The sequence below is a fragment of the Arvicanthis niloticus genome, chromosome 5, assembly GCF_011762505.2.
Source record: "Arvicanthis niloticus isolate mArvNil1 chromosome 5, mArvNil1.pat.X, whole genome shotgun sequence".
NCBI classification, from domain to species: Eukaryota; Metazoa; Chordata; class Mammalia; order Rodentia; family Muridae; genus Arvicanthis; species Arvicanthis niloticus.
Window position 1 is genome coordinate 95,973,828 of NC_047662.1, and position 17,930 is coordinate 95,991,757.

The 17,930-nt window shown below is 43.6% G+C and overlaps 1 protein-coding gene across 3 annotated transcripts in view; it reads right to left on the reverse strand.

The window, feature by feature from the left end:
• Positions 1-17,930, reverse strand: part of Invs (inversin) — a 138,988-nt gene that overhangs the window by 15,121 nt on the left and 105,937 nt on the right. For all 3 annotated transcript variants that reach the window (XM_076934994.1, XM_034503464.2, XM_076934995.1), the window contains 3 exons: positions 15,145-15,251; positions 10,794-11,006; positions 210-484 (listed from right to left, as the gene is read on the reverse strand). In XM_076934994.1, coding sequence (XP_076791109.1) covers positions 210-484; positions 10,794-11,006; positions 15,145-15,251 — 595 coding nt within the window. The remainder of the gene's footprint in view (positions 1-209; positions 485-10,793; positions 11,007-15,144; positions 15,252-17,930) is intronic.

The following is a 17,930-nucleotide window of genomic DNA, read 5'->3' on the forward strand; positions in this document are numbered from 1 at the left end:
GTAATAGCACTGGCGGCCAGACACCTGAGGCAGCCTATCTGAAACAATGCAACCCACCTGCTCTCCACTGAGGAAGCCACAGGGCAAGGCCTGTGGACACTTGTCAAGGAACCAATAAGCCATAGAACCCTGGGAAATGATGACTTGGTGTTCTGCCAGGCAAAAAGCCCAGTCCGTGGGCTGTTGTCAGAGAGCACAGTCCAACTTACCACTTGGCTTTCTGGAGGCAGTTCCCTGAAGGTCTGAGGAACAATCCCTGTGAGAGGCTCTGCCTGGACACCTGCCTGGAGGCCTGCTGTGTTCCGGGTCAGGGCTCTGGACTGTGTGTCTATCGGGTAGCTGTTTGCTAGGGGCTGCACTCTGCTTGCTGGGCTCATTCTGGGGGCTGGGTGGACAAGGGAGGACTTGGGATCTGGGAGGATCTGTGTCCAGTTGTCCTTTCTGCTGTTCAGCTTCCTTCCTCTTGTTTTCCTCCTCCCGTTTTCTGGAAATAAAGCCAAAGAAGAGGAAAAAGTCAAAAAAGCCTCACCTGCTTGAGAGTCATCAAGGTGGACTGAAATGTCAAGAAGAGCTACCACACCACAGGATGGGTATAGAATGCACTTTCTGAGATGGGCTTCTTCTCTAAAGATAATAGCAAGCACCTCCTTGGACCAGGCCTTATAGAATGTAGCCTAAAACCATTACACAGATCAGTCTGCACTGCCGAGATATATACACCACCTAACCAGGTTACTGGTCTTTGTGATTTACAGATTGTACTTTTTCTGGAGCAAACAGAAACCTCACCTTTTCCTCCCTGCTCCGGAAAGCACAGCAGAATGCCACTAAGGACCAGAGCCACAGGGACTGCCTTCAATCTGCTCTACTTATAAAACAGACCAACATAAACAGAAATGATGACATGGGAAATTGCAGACACCTCACAGCTCCAGCCAAGGAGCCAAGCAGAAACCCTTTGCAAGTGAGGCTGCTCTGACGATCTTCAAAAGCCAGACACAAGTTGTGCACTGGTGGCTTGGCTCAGCCTGTGGGCAACAGTATGAAAAAGAATGGCGGGAGAGGCCAGGTCTAGAGACCAGCAGCAAGGAAAGGCAAGTCAGTCAACAGTCCCAGAGAGCTGGCTTAGGCCAGGAACAGAGAGGGGCTGTAGACAGGACCTATTTGATCAGGGCAATTAATTGCAGGGACCCCAAGGGAAAGAAGAAGGCAGATCCATAACATTTTCTGAGGCTCTTCTCTATGGGCACTGAGGACACAGAATGAAGACTGTAGACCTTGGGTAGAATCTTCTACCCAGGAGGGAACAGCTAAGAAAATAAACCTAGCCTATCATAGAAGAAATATTATAGTAGTGTGCCTACATCAAAGCGGCGAATTCTGTGTGAAGGAACCGCTTGTCCTAGCTTCTAATACTAAAGTGAGCAGGTACCTGGTGGGCAGAGAGGGAGGAGCCTGGCCTGGCCTGCTGTGCGGACACCAGAGTGTATCAGCTTCCCAGATTAGACCGCTCCTCACACTCAGAGAGACAATCTGGTCACTACAATCTGGTCCATTAAAAGTGAAGTAATGAGGGAGAGGTCGAGAGAAGCCATGCCTGGGGGCGGGGCTGCTGAGAACTGGCTAAACTCCTCTTCAGTGTGGAATGCTCTAATTGGGAGCCCACTGGGTCTCAGCACAGAGAACATGGCCAAGGAGGTTGGGATCAGTCCTGTTTTGATTGGCTCTGGTTTTGCTATACCTCTGCCAATTGCTGACACTTGAGTGTGCTCTACTGCTGCTGTAGACTAGCTTGTCAGCCGTCATAATTGAGGGCTGGGGTCCATGTAGATGCCAGTAATCGCCACTCAAGGTAATTGATAGGGTGCCCTCAAGTGGACAGTCTGGGATTTGGGTTACAGTTCAGAAGGTGGAAACATCTGGGTGGCTGCAATTCCCACTAAATGATCAAGGCAGGGAGGGGGAGCCCTGCTCTTCATATAGTGCAGATGAACTGCGTGGCTTCAAGGGAATGATGTTGGGTAGTTTCACAGACACATAAGTATGGCATCTCCATGGATCTTCATGACAATAAGAGGGGCTTGCAATTGATAGATCAGATTTTATTTTTTGAGCAGTCATTTCTTTTAAGAAACCAAACATCTCTATTTAATTTAAGAAGCCATAATGCAGCCAGGGGGCAAGCTCTGTTACCACAGACCTTCCTGGGCCTCCAGTAAGGTCAATTACATTGACAAAATGGCAGGTAGCCTGACAAAGGGGTGAGATGTGCAAACATCAATTAGGCTGCTTCCTGGAGACTTCTTTGGAGAAGAGATGTGTTTTATTTTTGTAGAACTAAATAACCAGAACTAGAAGACATGACATATTTATGAGGGTATTCAACTCAGCCTCAGGTGCAAGAATATGAATTTTTTAATGAAATGTTTTTTTTTTTAAAATTAAAACTTGAGTGTCACAGATAACAAAGTGAGTGTCACAGATAACAAAGGTATGGGATCCTTGCCCTTCTCAGTCCCCTTAAATCTGGCAGGGGTAAGTCTTGTCAGCACCCTGGGTCTCGAAGGAGAAGAAATGACAAGCTCTATCTTCCAGTACATCACAGGCCCACATCTTGTTGCTCTTTAAACCTGTCAGGGACTGATTTGCTCATGATTAACATGCAGAGGCTGGAGAAACACATGCACAAATACATAAGCACCCCAATATGTTGTGAAGATAAGGGGCATATAAATGCATGGGCTGACTTGAGAAGGACAAGCAAGTTAAAGTGCTACAGAGACTCACAAATTGGGATGGACTCACATCCTCCCCACCAGGAAGGATAGGTACCAGTGAAATTATGAGCCAACATCTTTCTTCCTTTAAGCTGTTTCTGTTAGTCATTTTGGCACAGAAATAACTGATCCACAATCGAGTGCTTCCATATGACAAAGGGGGAAGTTAAGGCATAGAAGGCATGTCCAACATGTAGCCACTGGGCTGTTGTCCCAGGATGTCCCAGGATGGCGCTGAATGAGGTCAAACACACGTGTGTCTGACAATGTCATGCCACAATCTCAAAAGGCTGGGGGCTGGTGAGATAGCTCAGTGAGTGGTGAGATAGCTCAGTGAGTGGTGAGATAGCTCAGTGAGTGGTGAGATAGCTCAGTGAGTGGTGAGATAGCTCAGGTGTGTGCTATGAAGCCTGATCACCTGAGTTAAATCCCACAATCCCACATGAAGGTAGGAAGATGGGACTAACCCCACAAAGTTATCCTCTGACCTCCACATATGCGCCAAGGTGTTTGCATCTACACACATACCATGTATACACAAGATATGGGGGAAAAAGACGGTACACTTCTGTAGAGTGTCAAATGAGTTCTAGGTCTCAGGGGCAGTTACTGAATATTTATTTATTGAATTTTTACCATACAGCACATACTGTAAGGTACTGGAGATATAGCACAAGACACACAGCTCTTAAGGAGCTGACAGTCAGTTGGGAAACCAGATCCACATCCTCCTGCAGACAGGGAAGGAGACCTGGATGGGATGAGTGCTATGTCTGAGGTGTCTACACAGAGATAGGGGGATGCAGGAGGCAGACACTAATTAGAGAGAAACAGAAAGGACTCCTTATGAAGAATGTCGGGGGTTGGGGGAAGACCATGAGCAGACTTGCAACCCAGCTCTCACCCGGCCTTTGACTTAGAAGACATTTCAGAGGCCAGAGCTTTCTATGATTTTAAATTCCCTTTGATAATGCCCTGTAGAGATGACAACTGAGCTCCTGCTGGAATGATTCTGGTGAGAGGAGCTGATTACTGCTTGAGATGTAGCAGGCTTGGCTGTAACCTTTCCTGCTGCTGTTGCCTGGTTTCCGGCGTCTGTCAGATTCTATCTCTTCACTGTCTCAGAGTAACAGGTAGAGTAGTATTTGGTCTTTAACTTCCTCCCCAGGGAATAAGAAAATGTTGTGTGTCTGGGACCTTTGGCTTATAGATTGTTAGTGCTGGAAGGACCTCAGAAATCATTCAGTCCAGTTACAAGAAAATCTTTTGTGACTCACCAGCCACTTTGATAACAAGAGTTTAAAAAAAAAAAAAAAAGCTGCAGCTCCTCTGCTCTTGACATGAAAAGCTGTATATGGTCCTAGGGCATTCCTAGAACCTTGAAAGCCATGTGGTTAAGGAAACACTATTTTTCTGATAACGGAGGTTCTGAGGAGTTAGGTAGCACAGAGACCACAGAAGTAACTCCTTGTGGATTAGATGACTTTGTGAGCAGGACAGTGAGATGCTAACCCCTGAAGAACTGGGGTGCTCAGGGAAGCTGCAACACGATGTATTATAAACCAAAGGGCGTCTGTGGTAGAAAGAGGAGTCTCATGAGCAACCCTCAGAGTTGGTTTGTGAGAAAATATGTAGATTTCTGTCTTTGGCTTTAGGGGGTAGATTCGAGGAAAATACCTCTAGAGGCTAAAGAGATGGGTCAGCAGCTAAAAGCATGTACTGCTCTTGCAGAGGACCTGAGTTTGGATCCTAGCATCCAATCAGGCAGCCTTTCAACTACCTGTAACTCCAAACCTAGGGGGATCCTATGCTTCTCTGGTCTCCACAGGCACTTGTACTCACATGTGCATATTCAGACACAGGCACACACACACACACACACATGTAATTAAGCATGACTTAACAAAAAAGAGAAGCAGTGTCAGACAGAAAACTCCACTGATGGAACATGCTATCTTTAGAGAGACAAAACTCCCCATCATTTGATTTGAGGACATAGAACTCCTTATAGAGAGGACTTCAGCTTGAACTGGGCAGCCAGCTGGACTTACTTGTATAAATCTACAAGGCCATCTCATACTAGCCAGAAGGAAGCCCAGATCGCTCAGTGGGGTCAGTGAGGAAGAACAGAGAGTTTGAGATGACCATCAAGTCTGAAGGTGTGTGAGCACTGGAGTAGAGACAAACAGAGACCTGGAGACAATACTGATATTCAGGAATATAAATGTGGTGTTCCAGTGGTTTGATGTATTGGCAGGCGACCATAGGATGGTGAAGTGCAAATGTTCAAGGGGCAGCTGAAGATATAGGATTAGAGTTCCAGGAAGTAATGGTGGGAGAGTGATTAAGAGGTTTTCTAGAGAGATGATCTCATTAAAAATAATATCATGGACCAATGGGGGCACAGGTGGGGAGTTATAAAGGTACACCCCAATCCCGAAAAAATGAGTCTGCTTCTGCCTCTCACCCGACTCCCGGAGTTTGTGTTGTGACTCTGCAGCTTCTTATCCCTAATCCCCAGGGATCATCCAGCGGGGCCAAGGGCTGGGGCAAGAGCCCTGGATTCACATGACCCTTCGGCATCAGCCTCCAGGGGGGCTGGAACTAAATGTGCACATGTGTTCTGGCTCTAACTGAATTTTTTAAGAATGGGTACATTTCCAGTAGAAAACAAGATAGCATGTGTAGAAGTCTGGAGAGTAGGGTAAGCTCAGTGTGGAGATGGTACAATTCAAAAGACAAAGTGTAGGAAGCCGTGGTCAGCGGTGATATATGCGCCATTCCAAGATGGCGTGGGCATCGTGTCCTCCACAAGTAAATAACTAACTGCGCAGGTGCAAAAAGGCAAAAGCGCGCCAAAGTCACTGCCCATCCCGGGGCGTATTATGGGTAACGAGTGAACAGCCAATCAGAAGTGAACATGTCACTCTAGGGTGTATTTAAGCTGTGCCTCTTCCTGTCTTTGCCCCTTCCGTGTTTTCCACTTCTGCTGTTACAAGTAAAGCCTCGCTGTGGTGATACCCGAATTCTGCCTCTCGTGTTTTTCTTCCATGGGTGAAAAGGGGACACGGGAGGCGCGCAACAACAGAGGAAGGAGGAGTAAGAGAGATGAGAGTGAAATAAAATCCTGTAAACGGGAGGCTTCAAGGAAGACAAGTGACCGACATAAACAAGTTCTGCCTAAGTCTGACTTCCACTCTATGCTCTGGCAGGTAAATTATACTATGTTTACTCTAGCTGCAGTACAAGCAGTGTCCTATGAGTTATAAGGTGCTTTTAAGTGACTATGGGTATTTCTTAAATAGGACTTTCTAAAATACCTCTTAGAGGATATATCTGTAATCTTGTCTCTCCCAACTTCTCCACCATGAATTAGCGATCACTTTCCTTCATGTTTAATGAGTCCCTTTCACTTGCTCACTTTACGGAGGTGATTCCTGAGATCCAAACATGGTTAAATGAGAGGTGAACATTGAGATAACGCCATGTGCCTGGCACACCTTCATCAAAGATGCAGCAGCAGAGTTCTGGCTTTTATTTCTTAAAGCAAAATCTCAAAGACAAATTAAAGAATGACTTGGACTTTAAGCAATAACATTTGAGAGTTAAAGTGAGACAATTGAGAGCAGTCTCCAAGAGCTTCTCCCGGGGTCTACTTAGTGATGAGGGCAGAGGTGGGGTCTGTACAGTGATGAGGGCAGAGGTGGGGTCTGTACAGTGATGAGGGCAGAGGTGGGGTCTACAAAGGCCAAGTGAGAGAGGTGATGGTTGAATGTTATGGACTCCACTTTCTACACTGACACCAGTAAAGGAATGTCTGTCTGTAAGTAAGGAATAACAGGAGACACTGCAGCTTTTCAAGTTTAAGCTCCAGTATGATCACAAGCAAGCCTAGCTGCCATTTAGAAGAGTTCCCAAGTGTTAGCTTCAGAAGCTAAACATTAAAAACAAAGAGACTCTTTCTTCTATTGTGGAGGACCTCACTGGAATAACAATGAGGGAGGGTTGGTCCTAAATCTCCTTGCTGTTTCAAGCCTCTGGCCCAGGATACCAAAGTACATGTTAGGAAAAGACAAGACTATAAAGCCCAATGCTGCTTAAGGGTGCTGATGTTTTAAACCCCATTTTCTGTACAGGACACATCACAAGTCAGTTCCCAGTTCCCAGTTCCCAGCTCTGCACTGACACAATGGTGTATGTTCATTCAAACTTTGTGGTCCCTTTGGGAGAGGAAGAAGAGGCTTTCAGTGCAGACTTAGGAGTTTCCACAGACCTGAAGAATGCCCCCAGATTAGGTGGTCTACCAGAGAGGGCCACTGTCTTTGGTCAGGCCATCACAGTGAATCTCACAGGCTGGCTTTGCATCCAGTCTTCCCACTCTCCTCCCTGTCTCACTCTGTTGGGAAGGGCAGGAAAGAATTCAGCTCCTGTGCACAAATGATGCCGAATGGGGTTGAATGAGTATGTTCCTTATTGAGGACGTACAGTGTCAGCCACACTGCCTTTGGAGAGTTGACTGGATTCTGAAGGATTCTTATATAAGCTGAAGTGTAAGGAGGAAATGCAGTAGCCCACAGAATACTTGTGTTTCCTTTAGTTTCTGCTTCCCACTGTGAACCTGGGTCTAAAATAGTATATAGAAAACTCTAGGAATCACCAGTTCTGAAGTTTTAAATGCTATTCCGTTCGGAGCAATCTCATTTTGAGGCTCACAGCTGTGGTATGACAGTGCAGTGTTCAAACAACCTTCACACTTAACAATGCCTTTGAAGTACAGGAGCAGAAATGCCAAAAATTCAGATCTGTCAAAAATGGCTTTTCTCAAATGAAAGGTTTAAAAACTGTGCACAGGGCACTTTGAGAGAGAAAGAGACCACGTTCCTGTGACTTTCCTATGCTCTGGTGTTAGGGTGCTTTTGCTGTCCTACTGTCTTAATCCCTTATTGTGTGTCATATGTTAAAAACAAACAAACTTATCATGGGTATATATGAACAAGAAATGTCACATATATGTCCAGACACCACTCAGAAGATGGCAGCTCTGGGAAGCTCATGCAATGAACATCAGTTTAGTGACATGAGCCCCTGTCCCCTGCAGCATCAGTTGCTCACTCAGGACTGAGGCTGAGTGGCAGTGGGAACTGTTGCTCAGTCTCATACTGGGGAAATAACAAATTTGAATCCTGAATTCTTATCTTTCACAGAATCTTAAGTCCAAATCTATAAGCAAAACTGTCATAGTCTGGGAGGCATCTACACAGGCTCTGGTAGATCTAATGTGTCAGGCATTTACTGAGAGTCCTATAATAATCTTACACTAATTACAGTAATGGGTAATCACCCCCTTCTGGTACAATGTTCTATCCCATATAGAGAGAGCCTTCACTTACAGCCAAGGACACTATGTCATGTGAACTGTCTCCTTACACCTGTCTCCCACATGCAGAGGACTTTTACAGAAGGTTAAAACAAAGAGCTATGCAGAGGCTTTCTGCTAACAGTGACGTTAGCCTCGTGGAGACAGGAGAGACTGCAAGCTGACAGTGGCACTGCACGCCTGTGCACCCTACCACTCGGTGGGGATGAGGCAGGAGTGTCAGGAGCTTAAGACCAGTCTGGGCTACACGTGAGGACCTATCTAGAAAGGTGGCTGGGGGGGGGGGGGCTGAGGGATGCTTAGGCTGTAGAGCATTTGCCTTGCAAACATGAGGCTCTAATTTAGGTTCCCAGAATTTATGTAAAAATCCAGACACGGTGGCACCCTCTTGAAAGTCTAGTGGTAAGTATGTGGAGACCAGAGGACCTTTGAGACTCACTGGCTGGCTAGCCTTGCTTACCTGCTCAGCTCCAGGCCAAAAGAAACCCCACATCAAAGGGGGTGAACAGTGTTCCTGAGACTGAAACTGACAGATGTCCTCAGTCATACATATGTATGTATGTATGTGCACACATGAACACATATATACAGTGTATAAATACATGTATAACATAAACAAGATTGTAATATACTGTTCCCTGGGGCTGGCAGCTGTGATGGCTATACCTGGTTGTCAACTTGACTACATCTGGAACTAAAACTAAAAATGGAGGGCACACCTGTGAGGGATTTTTGCTTATAGGAAGATCCGCTCTTAATCTGGATCTTGGAAGTAGGCAGACAAACCTTTAATCCGGATCTTTTGAGCTGGGAAAGGACATGCCTTAATACAGTCTTTAATTCAGATCTAATCTGGGCCGCACCTTCTGCTGTAAGCCTACACACGGATGTGGAAGAAGGCCTTTGCTCTTTGCCTCCTTGTCCTTGATTTGCAAGTTCACTCCGTCACTGGCACTGGAGCCTACTTCTTTGGGATTCTACTGAAGACCAGCTCAGACATCCAGCCTAAAGACTGGGCAAGCAAGTTAGTAGCATCCCTTCATGGCCTCAGTGCCAGTTACTGCCTCCAGGTTCCTGCCCTGTTTGAGTTCCTGTCCTGACTTCCTCTGACGATGGACTGTGATGTGGGAATGAGAGTTGAATGAACCCCTTCCTCCCCAAGTTGCTTTGCTCATGGTGTTTCATTCTAGCAACAGCAACCCAGACGAAGACACCAACTACTTCAGTGTCTTCAGAGTCACACAACATTCTGTTTCCTGCGAGCTTACCAATGGAGGCTGACATTACAGTTAGCACCCCAGTCCACATCATCTGTTCACTTCTCACCAGGTATCTTTTTCATTTTTTAATGGTTCCTTATCACAGTTATACTTCTCTATTGTGGGAAAGACAGACATATTCAAGGGCTAAGGGCTCAAAACTTGGAGAATCTCAAGATACAGCCAGGTAGTTAGCCTCTAGGAACTACAGCTCCATCAGCAGAGTGCTTGTTAATGTAATAAGGTTCAGATATTTAGAATACTTCTGTAGCAGTTATTAACAAATCACATTGGAAATTTAGAAAAACATATACCATTTGTGTGATGAACATTGTAGACACTTTTGATTGTCATTAGTCCCTAAATGATACTTTGTAACAATTTACATGACATTAATGTTATATTAAGCATTGTAAATAATCTATAGGTGGCTTAATGTATATGGGAAGATGGGTATAGGTCATATGCAAACTGCCATTTTATGTAAGAATTTTGGGTATCCATTGATCTTAGAATTTGCAGGAAGTCCTGACTTCCTTGCTGCCCCCACAAGCACGTGGGGCAACTCTATTTACACAGGTTTGTTAGGACATGGGGAGGAAGGGCCGGTCAATTACACATGTGGTTACCTTAGTTAAATCGAAATTAGACTTAACATTCATTTAGCAAAAGTAGGTTAGCTATTAGTTTCTTTCACAAAAACAAAGACGTGGCTGGGGAGAGGGATCAGCTGTTAAAGTGCTTGCAGCTCCAGTATGACTGCCCGAGTTTAGAAAAGTTTTAGAAAGCTGGCAGTGTGTAGTTGTGCACACTTTTATTCTCAGCACATGTGAGGCAGAGGCAGGCAGTTGTCTGTGAGTTCAAGGCCTACCTATTCTACAAAGGGAGACTTTATCTCAAAAAAAAAAAAAAAAAAAAAAAGGCTCTACATACATTGCACACCTGTAAATCAGTGCTGGGGAGGCGGAGACAGGCACATCCTGGGAGTTTCTGACCAGCCAGGCTAACCTACTTAGCAAGCTTCAGGTCAGTGAGGGAACCTGTCTCTAAACCTGGTGGACAGCATCCAAAGAATGACACTTGTGGTCCCCTAGTCCTTACAAGTACATTCACATGTATACCTGCACACATACATGTGCACACACACACACACAAACACACACAAGCCCACATGCCAGGAGAGGCAAGAAGATAAGTTCTCTCTTGGTAGCTTCCTCTATGCTGGGTTTTCCTCCTTCCGTAAGGCCCTAGTTCTCTGAAGATAGAGGGAGGGCAGAGCAAGAAGGTGACAGAGACATTGACCCATCCAGAGCCCTGGCCCCTCACATGTTCACCCAGCTTCCTTATCAGCTTAGAGCTATCTCAGTGGCTCACACTTACTTAGCTGCAGCGTCTTTTCTCAGCTGTTCATGCTTCATGAGGAGGTTCTTCCGGTCTCGGAAGGCTTTTCTGACCTTGTATCCTTTGTAGACTGCTTGGATTTTGAAGGCGGCGATGTCTTGTATAGCTGCGATGGACAGGGCACCATGTTCCAGCATGAACTGGATCACCTCATGGCGCTCACCAAGCAATGCATAATCAAGGGGTGTGTACCTGAAGTTAGAGGAAGACTCATTTTGAATGGATTGTGATTCAAGGCACAATGAAGCTGATGTATTAGCACCTAGCAGAAAGACCCTCGTTCAGCCAGTAGGGGGTGCTGCACACCTTTAGTCCCACCACTCATGAGGCAGAGGCGAATCTCTAAGTTTGAGGCCAGCCTGGTCTACAGAGTGAGTACCAGGACAGCCAGTGCTACAAAGAGAAACCCTGTCTCAAAAAATGAACAAACAAACAAAAAAAGACCCACATTTTACCATGGGCTACTTCCCAAGCAAAACCTGGTCTGTTTGCCTTTTGTCTCTAAGGAATACAAAACAAGAGGCTACAGGTTCAGCCTTTGTGTGGCTGGACTCTGGGAGCTGGTTCACAAGCTAGAGCAGTGGCTCTCTCAACCTTCCTAATGCTGTGACCCTTTAATACAGTTCTTCAAGTTGTGGTGACCCCCAACCATCAAATTTTTGTTGCTACTTCATTAACTGTAATCTTGCTACTGTTATGAATCATAATGTAAATATGTTGAGAACCGTTGAGGTAGTGACTATGAGATCACATGAACACTTTCCTTTTTGTCCTGTGCCAAGTGATTCCCTACATCTGAAAAGGTTCTCCAAATTATTTTTCTGTAATTACTATAGTTAATGCTTACAAAAAGAAGTCTGTTTTCAGATAGGGGAGGCTGACTCCATGACACAGAGGGTCCCTACAAGTCACTCCAGGTGAGCTGAACTGTTGACTGAATGGCATTGGTGCAACCAGGTAGCCACCTGGGTAAAAGACTTTTTTGTTTGCTTGTTTTTAAAGCAGGATTTCTCTATGTAGCCTGTGATGGTCTGTATATGCTTGGGCCTGGAGAGGCACTATTAGGAGGTGTGGCTTTGTTAGAGTAGATGTGTCACTGTGGACATAGACTTTAATATCCTAGTCCTAGCTGCCTGGAAGTTAATCTTCTCCTAGCAGCATGTAAATGAAGATGTAGAACTCTCAGCCCCTCCTGCATCATGTCTGCCTGGATGCCGCCATGCTCCTGCCTTGATGATATTGGACTGAACCTTTGAACTTGTAAGCCAGCCCCAATTAAATGTTGTCCTTATAAGAGTTTCCTTGGTCATGGTGTCTGTTCACAGCAGTAAAACCCTAACTAAGACACAGCCATTAAAGATATGTGCAGCCACAGCAACTGAAGAGTATTGTATATTTTACATCATACACTGAACTAGTCCAGATGCAGCAAAGCTACATATAAGAAAAGAGCCCCTGTAGGCACTGGAAGATTTCATGGAAGACTGGAGAAATAGTAAACAGGAAGTCCTTTCTAAAAAGTGATATGTAAGTTAAGTCATGAAAAGACCAGTAAATGAGACTAAATAATAAAAAGAATTTACAGGGAAAACATCATTTAAATGATACGTATTTTAAGATGTGGAATGGAATTAAAGTATAAAAACTGAAGTAAAAATATTCTCCCAATGATGGCAGTAATGTCATTTCCAAGCACAGACTTGATCTTTTGGGGTTTTAGCTGTCTCTGTTAAAGTGAATGGGAAGATGGGTGGTGGACGGAAAGGGCTTGTCCTGTGCCCAGCGTGCAGCAGTCCCTGCCTATCAGCTGCTGCCCTTATGAGCGCAGGACCCATGTAGCTGCCTGCTGTGAACACTTCCATAGGACCCAAACCATGTCTTCAGGGTGACTGAGGTAGTCCACAGAACCATGGGTCACCATGTACAGTGGGAAAAGGAGACAGTCATATGGATAAAAGGTTAGACTCAGAAAACCTAATAACAGCTACTGAAAAGAAAATCTCTCTGCAAAACTTACCTAATAGTTACAGTAAGGCATAAAAGAAAGAGGTTTCAGAATAAGGGTGGTTTGGTTGCTTCAAGAAGAAAACTGAATTCAGAGACTGTGTTGGGTAAGTAACAGATTCATGTATAGTTTCCTCACTGAAATCCCAATAGCTAAACAAAAGAACTGGTCATTTAGAACACCTCAACTGAGAACATGCCACTACTGTTTGGGGAAGTAGCCTCGAGTGATACTTATAAATAGATGTTATTTTGTAAATTCCAAAGAACTAAGAATTGGACAGTGTCTCTTCTGTCACATCCACCAATGAGCTTATCAGAGAGCCACTGAACACAGGGCGGTAATTCGAACTGGCCTTTACATTCATTTCATAAATAAATAGAGACTCAGGAAAATTAAGCAACTTGTTGACAATTATGCAACCAGTTTGTACAGAATGTTAACTATAATTAATTGCAAGTAGCTCCCAGTTTAATATAACCTCCTTTTCTATCAACTCTTAAATACATTCTGGTAGAACAGAAGTACTTGTGAGATCAATTTGCATACAATATGTGTATTTGGTAAGGTTTTATTGCTATGTTTACTTCTTTCAATTTCTTCCTTTGAATTTTTGCTGAAATATTTTAAAGCAAATTGTGGAGTCCTGTCAGTCCATCTCTCTGTGTCTCAGCATTCATCTACACATAACACGGGAACAGCCATAAGGATATGTGAACAAAAATTAGCAGGAATTTCTTAGTAAAATATAATGTATAATTCTTCAAATTAGGATTTTTGATCCAATTGATCTTAGCGTCAAACAAATAGAATGTAACTATCTAGCCAGGTTTAAGCTGACGCTTATATCTAGTGTTTCAGCAACCGTGTTGTTCTTATCATTCCATCCCACATTCCATTTAGAAACATTCAAGCCCTGTGAATATTCCCACTGACATGAGAGAGTGGCTGTCGGATAGCTATTGACTGAGAGCCAGAAGAAGTTGGCAGAAGTGATGTCTATTTGAGGTACATCACTTGGTTAATGTCTATGCACAAGAAGTATAAATTAGCACTGCATTGATGGTAACCAGCCAAGAAACAATGTAGACACTGATGAGAGATAACATACAATTGGACCTGCCACATGGGAACGGGCTGATGGGTTCAGCAGAATGCCCAAGCCAGGATGTCAATAAGCATAAGCAGCAATGCCAGCTTCTTACATGTGTACATCCATGTGCACTGCTATGGAAACAGAAGCAGGCCAGGGTACCGCCACTCTCTCCAGAACATTTTTTTATTGTTTCTTTACAAAGAGAACAGCTAGAAAGTAACACTGTTATAGTAAATTCTTCTTTTTAATTATTGACTGATAAGGATATGCTGTGGGGTGTGTGTGTGTGTGTGTGTGTGTGTGTGTGTGTGTGTGTGTAAGTACCATGGTGCACACAGAGATCGGAGAACAACTTTCAGGAGTTGGCTCTCTTCTACCTTTTGGCCTAGAAGTTCTTTAAAGAAATCACTAATTTAGGAGATTTCTATTTTTCCTTTCTGTTTTTTATCTAGAGTTTAAAGAGAAGCATCTTTTCCATAACAAAGACAGACTCTGGAAGAGAATGTGGAAGCCTGACTATAAACTCAGTTATTACCTACAGTTTACGAGAATCTTCCCAGATCCAAGAGCCACAGAGTCTCTCCTGCTTAGACTTCACTTTGCACTGTTTCCAACCATACTCAGGGTGGACCCAGGCACTTGAAACTGAGCTACACCCCCAGCCATGACTGAGCCTCTTCACTGGGCCAAGTCCTCGAGTGACAACCTTAGCATATCTCTGTGAACCATGTTATTGAAGAAGGCAATGTTTATGGTATTTATAGATGTCCAGCTTTCATCTCAGCTTCTCCATGTTTTCAGACATTCGATGGCAGCCTTTTGTTCTAAATCCTCACCAGTAACAGAAACAACTTGCATGGATAACTCACTCTGCTGGCCTCCATGAATTCCTGGGCCTGTCCATTCAGAATTTCACTGGCCACATATTAAGTGAAAGTTTGAGGAGGATCCTTTTCCCCACCTGCAAATGTGAACCTGCTGGAACTAGTACCCGAAGTTTTGAGCAGGAGCAAAGCGCCTATGGATCTAAGTGAACCGAACGCTGGATGAGAATCTGTCTCTTTCCTCTGGCTCAGGATTGCTTGGTACGGTATTTTCTTAGGAGTATGCTTACTATTTCTGAACCAATAGCTCAGCTTGGGATTTTGTTTTTCATCTAAAGAAAGGCTGTGAGATAAACAACACTATGCTCACACACACACACACACCCTTCCCAATCAATGACTTACCTCTCCTCATTGTTCTCCATCTGATTAGGGAAAGCAGCAAAGTCTAGCAGAAGTTTAATGGCATCAAGGTAGCCATTATTACAGGACCAGTGCAAAGCTGTTCGTCCCTGTGAGTATGAACAAATCAACTGTGCTTGAGTAAGCAGTTTCGGACACATGGTTATAATAACTCAGAAGAAACAGTTTCTCCTCAGATTGAGCAACAATAAGGAAGGAATCCTATGAAGTATATAACAGAGAAAACAGATGGTTCTTAACTAGAGTGATCACAATTAGCATGCTGTCGAAAGGGCATCGTGCACTGCCCATGATGAGATCCAAGGAAGATTTGACATGGCTCATGGGACATTCCAACCAAGAGCACAAACCCCCTTCACTACCAGAAAGCAGAAGGCAAACCCAATTTGAGTCAAATTTAATAAAATAAGTGGTGTGATTGTTATTCTTGGTTGACAACTTGACCACATCTGGAATTAACATAAACATAAGTGGCTAGGAACGGTGAGGTATTCGTCATAATTAATCATTTGAAATGGGAGGATCCACCTTAAATCTGGGTCACGACTTCTGCTGGCAGCCTATATAAAGGACAAAGAAGGAAACTTACTCTCTGTCTGCTTGTCCTTACTTCCACTGGTAAGTTCATTCTATTACTGGAATTAGAGCCTACTTCTTCAAGATTCTAGTGTACTAGCCTTGTGGACTGCACAACTACTTGATTCTGAGACTTTCTATTGATAGACAGCTATTGTTGGACTAGCTGAACCACAGTCTGTAAGCCAATCTAATAAATCCCTGTGTGTGTGTGTGTGTAAAATTGAATGAATAAATGAACATATATTCATATATATAAATGTATTCATATATATATATATATTTTGAAAAATAGTTTTAGATTTTTATTTATTCATTTTTATAGTGTTATATTTTAAGTTGCTTTATTTTGTAATGGTTGATGTTAGAACCATGCAAGAGAGCACTAATGATATAGAAGACATATGTAACACAACCTCGAGACTGGTATATAGACATGAAGCACTGCATTAAACCATGACAGAGTTGGAATTCTTCTCAGTTATATATGGAATATCTAACAAAATCAGCCATATGCTGGATCATAAAGAAAGTCTCGGAAGAATAATATCCTTCCCTGAAAAGATGTCTCTACAGTAACTTCTAGAATCCCTGACTTGTGATGCTACAGGGAAAAGCAGCTGTCCTACAGTGGGAAGGTCATCCTAGATTATTGTGTGGGTCTTTCCAAGGGAGAGAGGGCGGGGGAGCTAGTGTCAGTGACTCAGCTCTGACAATGGAGGATGGCCATGAGTCAAGCAGCCTCTAAATGCTGGAAACATTAAAAAACAAAACTAAATAAAACAAACAAAACAGAACAGAAACCCTGCTTCTCCTCAAGGTCTCTGAAACAAGGCAGCCCGCTGCACTCTGCTTTCTTAGCTCAGTGAGGCTCCTGTGACATAAACTAATTTTTGTTGGATGTTTGTGCTAATTTATCACAGGGGTAACAGGTAACTAATCTATTAAATTAAGGTTACAAAATAAGGAAATGTCAAGGTCCTTGCAAATAAAGCAAAGGAAGAAGAAACAAATGTCCTAACTATATGACAGTGAAGGTGTGCCTTAACTGAAAGCTGCAGCAGAGACCAGGCAGGGCTTAGTGGAGGTGAGGTGATAAACAATTAGACAAAAGTACTAGAAAATGAGGAACTTAAGTTTTCATCTCAAGAATCTAATATCCAAGCTCAAGAACTGAGACAAAAAGATGTCAAGTTGGAGGCCAGCCTGGGGTAAATACCAGGTTCCAGGAGGTCAGCCTGGGGTAAGCAACAGGTTCTGGGGTGAGCTACAGGGTGATATTCTGTCTTTGAAGGAAAGGAAAAACAAATTTTTTTAAAGGGAGCACCTACAACCTTAGGACTTGGGACTCAGGAGGTGAGGGCAGGAGGATCAGGACTTCAACACCATATGTGGCTACGTTTGAAGTTCAGGGGCAGCGTGGGGCTCATGAGACCATGTCTTAAAAACTCGGCCCCGCCCACCAAACCAAGAGGAAAGGGGCGGCAGGAAATAAAAGACGGGAACAAACACCATTCAAAAAAATGCAGAAAGTCAACAAAGGCAGATGTCCTTGGAAGGGTTGAAAAAGACAGGTTGAATTTTAAAAAAGAAGAGAGATAATACATATTACCAATATATGCACCTAATGTAGAAATAGCTTTAAGTCCTAAAACATAATATAGACAAGAGCAGACATGACCAATTTTTATTAATATAACTGAAATTTTGAATAAAATGGAAAGACTCCCAATAAAGTGCTCTTGCCAAAGTGGAAAGGAAACCACTGGGAAACAGAATACTCTAACAGCCACTGAAGAGCTGGACCAGTTATTAATAAATTATGCAACAAGAAAGTTCCCACAACCTGTGGATTTTAACAACAAATTTTACCATATACATAAGGAAGAAGTAACATCAGTCCTACACTCCCAGAGGAATACTTTCTAGCCCTTTTAATAAGTTTAGAGACTCCTTCTACTCAAACCTGACAAGTTTTAAGAAAGGGAAATTACCATGAACATAAGTACAAGATCTTAAGATACCAGTAAACAAAATCTACCCACGTATAAAGATACCCACTACACTGTAAGTGAGGCTCACTCCACAAGTGTGAGGCAGGTTAACATCTGAACAAAATTCAGTCAACTTGACTTACTTTATCAACAGGAAAAAAAGGAGAAAAGGATGTAATCATGTTGGCAGATGCACAA